Below are 12094 nucleotides of genomic sequence, written 5' to 3' on the forward strand. Positions count from 1 at the left end.
ATTACCTTTTCTACAGCACGAAGCCATTTAATTAAAGTTTTATGATGCTGAAAAGGCCTCAGTATAAGCTCAGATAGTCTTTGAATTGTAAATGGTGGTCTGTTATTCAAGTAGAATATTAAAAAAAAATTTTTTTTTTTATATTTACCGGAAAAGTGGATAAAATTAATTATACAAAGTACCTTTCAAAATTGTCCAATAATTGATTAATGGTTTGCTTATAATTTTCAACATCCGTTTTATGTTTCTCATTTTTGTCCAAACCTTCCCCATTTATCGCAATTTGAATATCTGAATCATGACATGTCTGCAGAATAGAATGGTCAATATTAAAAATCGAATTAGAAATTAATCTAACCGCACACGAATAATTTACCTTTTCGAGCCTTTCTCTGATAATACTCATAACTTTTGACCAGGAAACGCTTTTGAAACCAAAATATTATTCTACATTTAATAAAACGCGAAAAAAGTGTGATATGGCCAAACGCGCAAATACATACTTTAGTTCATTATTTTCAGAAATATATGATAATATTTCATCGTCAGAATAGGAATCTGGAGGTTCTAACAAGAGATAAGAGTGTACTTAGTGAACAGAATAAATAAAATGTTAAATGAATTTAAACCAACTTACGTTCTTCTGAAGCTGTAGAATTTTTAGAAATTTCTTGCTCCTTCGGTGTTTGAGGCTGTGAACCGGGTTGAGAGGAGGGCGAATTAGATGGCGACGTTTGTGGCTGTGCTTGACGTGGAGGAGAAAGTAAATTCACGGGAGATTGAGGTTCTGATTGGGAATCTTCTGTAATTGTTTTAGCTGATGTAGTGGGTTCTAATTTCAAGAAAAAACAAGCTTAGAGAAGAGTGAAATAAAATTAAGTAGATCAATGCAAACCCACGAGTGTTTCACCTTCGTTAGTTGGACTCGTTGTTGCCATAACCTCTTCGGCTTTTGGCTTGGAGTAGAAGAAGCTGAAGAATGACGACATATGGTAAGTACAAAAGTTTCTTATTATAATTTATATCAGACATAAATGTTTGGATATTAAATGCAAACAAACGTGGCGATTGGCGAAGCAGGTGTTACCTTGACTTCTAACGCAACATGAAATCGAGTTTCACAAAAACGTCTTTATAAAACCTTAATATTTATTATAAAAAATGTTTTTACAATATATTGTTATTTAGGACCTACACCAAAAGAGGATAAACAGCCAGCAAATAACAAAGCAGAAATAAAATACCAGATTAAATTGGGAAATTTTTTAACTAGTATAGAATATAAATTATCAAATATAAGAGGAACAATAATACGAAGGATTGAATCTATTACGCTTATTGCACCCAATAATCGACCTATTTGTGATGGGGGCACTAAATTGGTCTGTAAAGATTTTATCGCAGGGGTAGTTATTATACCTAATGCCGATACTATAGTAACTATAAAATTCAGAGAAAAATAGATTAAAATATTGATGAACGAAAGGTGATTTATAAAATTGATTTGTTACCTCCGATGAACACTGAACCAGATGTCGCTAGACCATACGCGACATGGGACAATGCATCAATTAATAATACTAATCTAATAACCCAAACTTCAAATATTAATTCTTTTCTCATTTGGTTTTCTTCAACAACTCTTCCTTGTATAATGTTATATCCTAAATTTTTTGAAAGAATCTTTTGGAATTTTGATAACAAGGAAAGAATTCTTTTTTTGAATTTTACTAATATAGGATATAAAATAAATAAGACAAATACTTTTGTCACACTCTGTATAAATATGAAATAACCTTGTTCTAATAATGACCATTTAAAAACTAATGATGTGTATAATAAAAATATATTCGTCATAGCCATTATAGAAGCTGATAATAAAGTATATGTAATTGCTAATGATAATGATGAATATTTTGTGAAAAAAACAATGGGAACCTTATCATTATTATTTTGTTGTTTTGAATTATCATTTGGAAGAAATATCGCTAATGGTCCAAATATATTATAAAATAAAGAAATGAAAGAATTAATCCATGAATTTGTACTGATCGTTGAATTTAGTCCTCGTTGTCGTTTTAAATTTGTCAATAAGTTTTCTTCTGTTAAAGATTCAGGTAAAATAAAAAGAAAAAAGAAAAATAGCATGATATTTATAACGAGTTTTACATAATATACTGAAAGTAAATTGTCCGTGATTTTCACTATCCACCCTCCAATCGTTGGTCCTATTGAAAATCCTGCAAACATAGCTCCTTGTATCCATCCAAATATCACGTTCCTATTGAGAAGAAATCATTAAAAGATGAATAATCTTAACTAAGAATATCTTTATAAATGACTTTCTTTTAATCTTTAGAATCTAAAACCACTCTCTTGTTTATGTTGAATTAGTATTTATTAATATAATTTAAATACCTTCGTGTTGATGAAGTACAATCTGTTGCGTATGCATAACTTGCTTCGGATAATGAAAAGAATCCACCAGTCATTCCTTCTACTACTGATCCTACTAAGAAGAAATATATTCCGAATGTATCTAAAAAGTTCCCGACCAATAATAAATTTAATGTGCTTAGAATTGTTCCTGTGGTTGATATTAATAAAGTTCTTTTACGTCCTTTTCTATCTGATAATGTTCCAAGTGGGCCAAGAACAAATATAGCTGATAATTAATTAAGAATTTTAGCCAGATGCCATAAATTTTAATTCGGATTCTTTCCTTTTAAATGCATTTACCTGGAATAGCAGAACATAGATTCAAAGCCATAAGAAAACGTGAAGTTATTGCTTGCACATCAGCATTATTACAATCTTTATCAGTATCATTTATTGAAGAAAATGAAAAATCAGAAGTGAAATTTCCGTTTCTTGAGTAATAATAATGACATACTGTTCTTAAATATAGCTGCACTTCCGCTGCTATAGTTAGTCCACTAGTTATTGATACTACAATAAACATTGGTAATAACCAATATGCTGAAGGCGTTTTATACCATACTTTTTTATTTTGAAAAGAGGGTGAACTAGGTAATAGAAGTGGTTCAACTTCAATATTATCAAAACTAGACTGTGTAGCCATTTTTGTGCGAAAAAATTCAGTGATAACTAGAAACGAGATATTTAAAATTTAAAATTTCCGATCGTGTTACCTTTGTAACTATCAATTTTCATGTTATACCCAATCCTTATTAAGGTATAAACCACATACTTTCTTTTTTTAGACAATCAAATTTTATTTGACGCAAATATGATCCGTCACGTACGTGAATGCACGTCGTCGATTCTATTTCATGGTTGTAAAATATGTGATCGACAACGTGCATGCAGTGCGTAAGATTAATACATGTGACGGGTCAAAGATTCATATTTTTGCTTATTTGACCATACAGTTTGCCAATTCTTTTTTTGCGTTAAAGATGCAATCCAGACGAGTTTTATTGAATCTTAGCAGTGCAGTAAGAAGTTCTTTTCACATACAGCGTCGTTCAATGCGTGCACGAACATTCATAACGTTAAATTCTTGTGGTCCTTTACGTTCTTTTGAAATAATAAATGGAATAAAAAATGTTAATATAAATAAGGGAAAATTGTATAAGTTATCAAGTTATCAATGTCAAGGTGAATTATTATTTAGTACTGTTTATTATCTCTTTTTTGTAATTAATTAGTTTTAATCCGGTATAAAAATTCTTTTATTATAGTTCGTACAATGTTCATTCAAACAGAAATTACGCCTAATCAGGACTCTTTAAAATTTAAACCCGGAGTACCAGTTATGACAGACGGTAATACTGCAGAATTTCTTTCAGGAAATTCGGCGACAATTTCACCTCTTGCAAAAAAATTATTTCAGATAGAAGGTGTCCGAGGCGTATTTTTCGGACCTGACTTTATTACAATTAGCAAAGATCAGGATACACCTTGGCAATTAATGAAACCCGATATATACGCAAATATTATGGATTTCTTTTCCTCGGGACAACCAATATTGACAGAAGTTCAAACACCTTCTGATACAAAAATTAAAGATGATGATCCTGAAATTGTTCAAATGATTAAAGAATTATTGGATACAAGAATTAGACCTGCAATACAAGATGATGGTGGTGATATTGAATATAAAGGATTTGATAATGGAGTTGTTAAGTTGAAACTGAAAGGTGCTTGCAGATCTTGTGACTCTTCAATTGTCACACTTAGAAATGGTATTGAAAATATGTTAATGCATTATATTCCGGAAGTTACTTGCGTAGAACAAGTTTTGGATGAAGAAGAATCAATTTCTCAACGAGAATTTGAAAAATTAGAGCAAAAATTAGGAATGACTTAAAAATTTTTCTCAATAAGAATTCATTATTTAAATTCTTTTCTATATATAATACTATAATGTTATTAAAAACCAATATAAAGCTTACATCTAGTTTGACATAACAATATAAATTGCTATAAATTGAATTGATATAAACTGATATTAATTGTTATCTTAACTATTTGCTTCGTTTTCTTGTTGATCCATTGCGTAAAGCTGAGTGTACATCTTCACTAAAGATTCATACCCCATAAAATCACCGCATCGAAGCAAATTTGCTGTTGATATTAAAAGAGTACATCTTATTTAATATATTAATTACAAAAAATAACCAATATATTTTCTTACCAGCATCGCAATTTAGTGGACTTGTCGGTTCCGGATTTGACAACAATAATCTGATCGCCATACACGCGGACTGCAAAGTCCACGCAGGACTCCAAGCTGTTTTCAGGATATCGAGACATATTTCTCCGGTCTATATTTAGAAAATATATATATTAATAGTTTCTTAATAATTGCACGAGATAAATGGATAAAATTTTTCCTACTTTGAAAGAGATGTTTGGATGGCATATTCTCGTTAAGAACTTGATTTTTGGTGGGTGAATTGGATATGTTTTTGGAATTTCAATACGTAAAGTCCAATGACCTCCTGATTTAAGTTAAGAAAGTCATGAACATATGAAGTTTAAAATTATTAATAATTTACGTTACCTTCGTAAGGAGTATCCGACTCTCCACGCAAAACTGCATTCCAAACCAAAATGTTATCATCTGATATGGGAGATAACTTGGCAAGATCTGGATTTGGTTCTTTTTGATAATCCTTGAGTTCTTTAAGTAATCTTCTTGCTACTGCTTCTGCCATTTTAACTCATTTGCATACATAAAGGTCCGAACAAAAACAACATACGGTTATATACACGTGTTTTGTGACACAAACCGCAGATTATAACGGATGGAAAATTTTAACAATGCTCCAATCAAATGGATTCACTTTCTCTGCTGCTTGTTCCCAAAAATCGCAAAGTAGAATTCGAAGTTGAGGTTTTTATTCAAGAATTAGCAAATGTTCCCTTAGTAACAGGTCTTTACTATGTAAAATTGAAATTAAAAAATGGAGAGAAGTCAAATAGTATGACTAGTCGGTAATATAATTCGTTACAATATTATATATTCTACTGACGTTTTTAGAATTTTATCTTAAACTCCTTTTCTGAAATTGCTAAATAGAGCACCTATTAAGGATCATTCTATTTTTTGGAACTATAAATTAGAAAATTTTGTACAAATTGTCATAGGGAAAGATGGTGTTTTAATGCCATGTGAACTAAATCTTAAAATTAAACAAGTAAGAATATAGTTTTTTTCATTCATTTTCTTTCTTTTATATTAATTACTTTTTCTAGGAATTAAATGGAGGTAAAGAAATAAATAATATTGGAAAATTATCGTTAAATCTTTCCGAATATGTTGGATTAAATGCAATGACTCGAAGATACTTGTTACAAGACAGTAAAATCAATTCGACACTTAAAGTATAATTTTTTTTAATATCTTTTTCGTCTCACTTTTTTTTTATAATCATTACAATTAATCTTTTTCATAGTTAACAATTAATATGAAACAAACTATAGTAAATTCTAGTAGTTATAAAGTGTAAGTAACAATTTTATTCGTTCTTCGTAAATTTTATAAATACTGTAATATATATGTATGTGTGTGTGTATATATAAATTTTTGCAAACATTAACATGGGTATGTATTTATTTGGTTGAGGGGAAATTTTATTCATTGATATATACATATTTTCTTATGCGTTTTAATATATCTTAGACCGCCCCTCAAAAAAACGCAAATTTTTGGTGGAATTGCAGGAGTAATATCAGAACAAAGTGAACGACAGGATGATGAAAGATCACGTTAGTTATACTCTTTTTAAAAAAAAATGATTTTTTTACTAAATGCTTATCCGAATTTATATATTTTAGCTCGTGCTTTCAGATCAAGCTTTAGTCCACATCATATAAAGCGTTCTCGTTCGAATTCCTCTCTTGTATATATTATTTTATATATAGAATTCTTTTCATTTTGTGGAAATATTTACTCTTTTTTTTTTAATAATTCTAGGGATCGGCATATTACGCACAAGCAACCCATGTTACTCCTATCACTTCATCGTTGGTGGCGAATTCTTTTCTTCGTAAGGTTGGAGACAAGTCACCTACGGATGTGGTTGAAGAAATTTTTATGGGAACAGCTGTAGTAAATGTTGACGAGAAAGAAAATGATGTGTAAAATCATATTGTAAAAGAATAGACGAAAAGTAAACGTTTCATAATGATGAACAATAGTATATGCTTCATTAATATACATTCAGTACAAATGCTGCTCATTCTTCTTCTACATTCTAACTCTTTCACTTAATTCAACGCTTTAATCCTCCTTTATGCTCATTTTATTTTATTAAAATATATTTGGTCATCTATTTTACTATAATCGGTGTTCAGCGATCTATTTTTGATCGACTGTCAATTGTTTCATGCATTGATTTACATATAGATTGGTAATAGTTATAAAATGTCACGGGTTATACTAGTTACACTAAGTAAATTCGATTTTCTTTGATTAATAATGTCTACCCTCCGATGGTAAATTGCTACCAAAAATTTTCTATTTGAATTAGATCAATTAGATCAAATTTAAATTTTTTAATCAGAACATTAAAATTAATGATAAAATATTTCATTATACAAATTATTCACGATTTATGCAAAGTTTTTTTTTAAAAAAAGAAATGATCTTAAAAAAAGACCATTAATTGCATCAATGAATTTATAATTTACACAACATATAAATATTTTTGTTCAAAATACTGCGCACTCAGCGTTCGCTCTCGATAAACTTGTGGCTTAAAACCCCACGTTTTCACCTCCCCCGATCATTTGTTACGCATTACATCACTTTATCAGATATTTTCACAATAACAATATCACTATTAATTTCCTGATAATGAATTTTATTTTGTCTCTCTTTCTTTTAAGCAAAGTCAGCGTTCAAGTGCAGAAATGAAAAATTCTTAAATGATTAAAAATTAAAGAATAAACAGGTAAACTTCGATGTGAAAACATTCCTTGTTTGTATTAGTGTAATGTTTCACTATGCCCACTCTTTTTATTTCCCATTATTCTTCACCCAAATTTTATCCGCTTATCAATTTTCAAAGGCAAATCCTATGTGAATTTTTGAACATAACTGATTAGTTTCAGATTGGGTATGTTATTTTATTTTAATATATATACATGTATATATATATTTCATTCCTGCGGAACACCTTAGTATGATTTGGACCTTTGGCCGGTTTCGTGCGACTTGCACAAAATAAGTCACCCAATTCTTCCATATTATTTATTCTTTCCCTTTTCTTCCAAAACGATCTTAACTTCTTTGGCTGATCCTTGCTTTTTCGTTTACGACATTGCTACAGGTTGTTCTCCTCTCCTAAATCCTTCCTTCGGTTCCTTCCCTTGTAATCATCCCTCGAAAACTCTACGGAAAACTCTGTTTCTTCACTACCCCTTTTGTAAATACCTTTTCTGGACCTTAGTGTAGAAACTCGCATATTTTATATTCCCCAAAAAGACCTCTGGCTCTCGTGGTCCAAAGAGAATAGAACCTGCTCGTTAGACTGATAAATAGACTTTTGTATGCATACAAAGTTATTATAAGCAAAAGTTTAGAATTTTTTATATACAAAAAAATAATACTTTTTTTTCATATTTTTTTTTTATTTTTTCTGTCTAGAATATATTCCACGTTTAAGTGTGTGCATACTTTTGCACGACAAAATTTTTTTTTTTTAACTTGTACGATATATTTATTTGTGTAAGTAACAGAGTGTTTCTGTAAAGGTAAGGATACAAATAAAATTTCCTATAATTTGATATATTATACATCTTAATGATCACTTCTGGGTTAAGTTCTATTACCTAACGCATTATTTAAATCTATTCTATTTATTAATAACTCCACCTTGAAATAAAAGGTTAAAATACAATAATGGAGGTATGGTATATTTATTATATAAAGCAACCTAACAAACTGCAAATCTCGAGTATTTTTATTTCTCACGCATATGCCTGAAAAGATTTTTCCTTTTTTTTTTAAACTACAAAATTTAGCAAGAGAAGCCTGTCTCCAATGCTTGGAAGACTGTAAGTAATAACATATAATATAGTGTTTTACTTTTTGACCTTTTCCCATCCCAAGCCACAAATATTGTGTGACATCAAACATTTATTAAATAGCAATAGGAAAAGAAAGAATTGATTATTAAAAAAAACCAATTGAAGCCACAAATTGTTCTTTAAACAATTCGATTTAAGATCTACTTTCCATACCTTTATTAATTATTGGAATAACCATAATTTTCTGCAATATGTATATAGTATATATTATATTTATTTTATTTTTTTAAATTGGATTCACTTTAGACCAAGTCAACCGCTGGTAGAGCTTCTAGCCCCGCATCAGCATCGAATAAATCAATTAACGCTAATGGCGAGAATCGTAGCGGCAAAAACAGTCCTTCACCAGCATCAAATTCCCCAACTACGTCATCTAATTCAGTACCGTATAATTGGAAAGTTGTTGGAAGTCCGCCTACAAACTATATTCGGCCCGGCCCAGACGAAATTCAAGCTTATGTTGAAGGTATACCAAGTGGAAATGGTGAAGGAAATAGCGCGAATGGTGGTAAATGGAGTGCTTTAGGAGGATTACAGTGGAGCAGTGCTACATCCATTTGGAATGAAAAGAACCAACAACAAGTTCCTAATTCAGGATCTAAAGCTGTACCTCGAGCATCTCCTACTCCTCCTCCTGTTTCAAAAAATGATGATAATAATTCATCATATGAACGAGAGATGAGTTCACCCCCTGGTATCACTGGAAAATTGCCTGTACCAGTCCCTCCTCACCCGCAATATCGTCAACACAGAAGTCTTTCTTTTTCAGTCGGGCAACATGATACTGATTTGTTTGGTTATGCTCCAACCTCTGCGTCTCGTCGTGATAGTGAAGGTGGTTTACGGTTTGCATATCGTCATTCACTCCCTGTTATGGAGGAAGAAACCGATGATATATCACAATTCAATATGAAATTTCGTGTAAGGTCAAAGTCTTCGGCCGCGGCATTTATATCGGGCAATCATGATCTTTCTCAGGACGAAATTAATGATTATCGCCGTGATTCTGAGCAGTATTCAGAATCTGGGTCAATTTGGAATAATCAAGGATCACAGAGTGATGGTCCAATTCTTCATCACAGACGTTCTGTTCCTGGTACCTCTGATTATGGTATGTGGGATAGCTTAAATGCACCAAGACAGCCTGCACCACCTTCTTCTTACTTAGCAGTCATGGCTGGTGAAAAAATGAGACAACGCCGATTTTCACTTTCACAGGTTCCTACGTATGGAAACGAATATCAGTATATTAATGACAATCAAGATTTGCGAATGCTTAATCATCGGTATGATATAATTAATATTCGACCATTTTATGATCGATTTTAATTTGTTTTTTTTTTTGTATACTCTCATTAAATAGAACCGCGATCGATCCAACATATGCGCACCTTGTGCAAAGACGACATTCGGTTGCGGGACCTGCAATTTCATTTTCAACAAATCAACAATCGAGATATATATCTGATGCTTTGGAATCTCTCCATTTAACTAATGTACCACAAGCATCATATACCAATGATACGGGGTATGCAAGTATTCCAGAGGACATTGATGATTATTTTGATAACGATGAACATCGTACCAGAGCATGGAATGAACTTGGAAAAGGTCTTCCACTACATGCTGTTCCAACACATGGTCCGCTATTTCTCGTAGAATTCAAAGCGGGTCGTACAGATTTGTTTTATGTAGCGGAAAACAGTGATGTTATGGTGAAAAAGGGTGATCTTGTTATTGTTGAGGCGGATCGTGGTAAAGATTTGGGAAAAGTTACTAATGATTCGATCATGCCTCATCAAGTTCAATTATTACAACAACAACAAGCTGACGCCATGAATGATGGACACCGTATGAGTAAAGAAATTCATCCGAAACGTATTTATCGGTTGGCCCAGCCAGCAGAAATCACAATGTTAGTAACTAAAAGTCAAGATGAAGCAAAAGCTATGTTAGTATGTCAGACAAAAGTTCGTCAAAAGAAATTACCAATGGAAGTTGTGGATGCTGAATATCAGTGGTAAGTGTAATCACTTTCTACTTTGATTTTATTTAATTTCTTTATATATTGTATTCTGATCATGCGAGTACAAACTAATATTGCAGGGATCGACGCAAACTTACTTTTTATTTTATTGCTGAGCGTCGTATTGATTTCCGTGAATTGGTCCGTGACCTATTCAAAATTTACAAAACACGTATCTGGATGTGTGCTGTTAATCCCATGATAAATAAGCCTAAGAAATGAACCTTTATGAAGAAAGTTAAGTGCGGTTGCAAAGTATTTTTTTTTTTTTGAAAAAAAAAAAAAAAGTTCAAGATGTAAAAAGACGACAAAAAAAGCATCGTTTTACATTATTTGGCCTTAAAAATCAGTACATAAAATGACTTTGTAATAATTATCATTTTCTTTTCTTTTCTTTTTTTTTGAAAAAAAACAGGTCAAATAATTATGAATTTATCATTATTACTAAACACACATCCAATATTAAAAAAAAAAAAATTTTTCTTTGTATCTATATTTTTTTTTTACTTTATAGTTAGAAGCTATAGATCCGAATCCGTCTTTCATTATTTTATTAATGGGTCATTTGCGTAGCTTCATGCCACATATCTTTTTTTTTGTTTCATACATATTACTTATAATTATAGGTTTTTTTTTATATTATCATCCCCATTGTTCCCAACCTTCAGAATTTTTTTTTTTGTTTTATTACAGTAGACATATTATTGTAGAAAAAATTTATACACAAGGGGATTTATTATATTACTTGAAAATTACAATATATATATTTTGTTTTGATATTCTGGTTGGGAATACAAGTGAAAGATAAAGAATAGAAAAGGGGAATACCTTTCATGTTATATTAAGATAATTTTTATTTTATTTTTTTCTTTCTTTTCTTCCTTTCGCTTATTCGTTTTCGGATAATGTTTTTGTTGACTATAATATTATTTTATTTTTATCTTATTTTATTTTTTATTTTATTTTATTTTTTTATTTTTATTTTTTTTTTATTTTGTTTTTTCAAAACTTCATATCCTTACTTTCTTTTATTATATTCCGAACACGAAAATTCGCGAAAATTATATATATATATTTTTTTTCTTTTTCTTATATAACTCAGTATTTTAAAACAATTGTGTATACAAAACAATGCATTCAATTTTTTTACTCTTTTATATATATATAAATGTGTTACGACTTATATTATTAACTTTCGGATTTTTTTGTGGTGTTATAAAAAAAATCTCTTGTATATTTTTAAACCAAAAGTCTCACTTGTTATGTTGAATTATAAAAGTGTTATTTAGATTATTTAGGATCAGGGACGATGATTAATTTTGCGTTTTTCATAAAATTTTGTGATAACTTTAGTAAATGCAGATTATATGGATCAAATTTAGCGGTTATTAGTTTTTCTATATAAACACTCTTTAAATTTAATAAAGCCATAGCCTAGTTTTTTATATATAATTCAAATTAGCATTTAAGATACTTTTTGATGATATCTGAAATCAACATAGTAAT

At 30.4% G+C, this 12094-nt stretch overlaps 4 protein-coding genes across 5 annotated transcripts; 3 read left to right on the forward strand and 1 right to left on the reverse strand.

Moving 5' to 3' along the window:
* Positions 1-3375: 3375 nt before the first annotated feature.
* Positions 3376-4433, forward strand: OCT59_006487 (uncharacterized protein). Its single transcript, XM_025328159.2, has 2 exons — positions 3376-3621; positions 3705-4433. The coding sequence occupies exons 1-2, from the start codon at positions 3420-3422 to the stop codon at positions 4331-4333; spliced, it is 831 nt and encodes a 276-aa protein (XP_025167833.1). The 5' UTR covers positions 3376-3419; the 3' UTR covers positions 4334-4433.
* OCT59_006488 (uncharacterized protein) lies at positions 4321-5236 on the reverse strand. Its single transcript, XM_025321832.2, has 4 exons — positions 5030-5236; positions 4864-4967; positions 4661-4790; positions 4321-4590 (listed from the first exon to the last, which is right to left on the reverse strand). Exons 1-4 carry the CDS (start codon positions 5181-5183, stop codon positions 4487-4489), a joined length of 492 nt encoding a protein of 163 aa, XP_025167832.1. The 5' UTR covers positions 5184-5236; the 3' UTR covers positions 4321-4486.
* Positions 5237-5296: 60 nt separating this feature from the next.
* OCT59_006489 (uncharacterized protein) lies at positions 5297-8147 on the forward strand. 2 transcript variants are annotated; one of them, XM_025321831.2, is made up of 7 exons: positions 5297-5463; positions 5549-5666; positions 5725-5853; positions 5925-5974; positions 6152-6237; positions 6307-6371; positions 6446-6812. In XM_025321831.2, the coding sequence occupies exons 1-7, from the start codon at positions 5303-5305 to the stop codon at positions 6611-6613; spliced, it is 777 nt and encodes a 258-aa protein (XP_025167831.1). In that variant the 5' UTR covers positions 5297-5302; the 3' UTR covers positions 6614-6812. The 2 variants fall into 2 exon arrangements, with proteins under 2 accessions (XP_025167831.1, XP_065998098.1); XM_066141295.1 differs by lacking the exons at positions 6152-6237; positions 6307-6371 and having other exon boundaries at positions 6446-8147.
* A 227-nt stretch (positions 8148-8374) lies between these two features.
* On the forward strand, positions 8375-11747 carry OCT59_006490 (uncharacterized protein; the record flags this gene model as incomplete). Its single annotated transcript, XM_025333963.2, has 5 exons — positions 8375-8380; positions 8497-8529; positions 8809-9848; positions 9926-10582; positions 10669-11747. 5 exons carry the CDS (start codon positions 8375-8377, stop codon positions 10808-10810), a joined length of 1878 nt encoding a protein of 625 aa, XP_025167830.2. The 3' UTR covers positions 10811-11747.
* Positions 11748-12094: the final 347 nt, after the last annotated feature.

Source organism: Rhizophagus irregularis, chromosome 14, assembly GCF_026210795.1.
Source record: "Rhizophagus irregularis chromosome 14, complete sequence".
Taxonomy (NCBI): domain Eukaryota; kingdom Fungi; phylum Glomeromycota; class Glomeromycetes; order Glomerales; family Glomeraceae; genus Rhizophagus; species Rhizophagus irregularis.

What these genes read in the sequence shown, in the direction of transcription:
- OCT59_006487 (XM_025328159.2), top strand. Translation starts at nt 3,420, where the DNA reads ATGCAATCCAGACGAGTTTTATTGAATCTTAGCAGTGCAGTAAGAAGT. An exon ending in ATCAAGTTATCAATGTCAAG is followed by an intron (nt 3,622 to 3,704) that starts GTGAATTATTAT and finishes CTTTTATTATAG; the next exon opens with TTCGTACAATGTTCATTCAA.
- OCT59_006488 (XM_025321832.2), bottom strand. Translation starts at nt 5,183, where the DNA reads ATGGCAGAAGCAGTAGCAAGAAGATTACTTAAAGAACTCAAGGATTAT. An exon ending in GTCGGATACTCCTTACGAAG is followed by an intron (nt 4,968 to 5,029) that starts GTAACGTAAATT and finishes AACTTAAATCAG; the next exon opens with GAGGTCATTGGACTTTACGT. An exon ending in TCCACTAAATTGCGATGCTG is followed by an intron (nt 4,591 to 4,660) that starts GTAAGAAAATAT and finishes TAATATCAACAG; the next exon opens with CAAATTTGCTTCGATGCGGT.
- OCT59_006489 (XM_025321831.2), top strand. Translation starts at nt 5,303, where the DNA reads ATGGATTCACTTTCTCTGCTGCTTGTTCCCAAAAATCGCAAAGTAGAA. An exon ending in TCAAATAGTATGACTAGTCG is followed by an intron (nt 5,464 to 5,548) that starts GTAATATAATTC and finishes ATTGCTAAATAG; the next exon opens with AGCACCTATTAAGGATCATT. An exon ending in CTCGTTCGAATTCCTCTCTT is followed by an intron (nt 6,372 to 6,445) that starts GTATATATTATT and finishes TAATAATTCTAG; the next exon opens with GGATCGGCATATTACGCACA.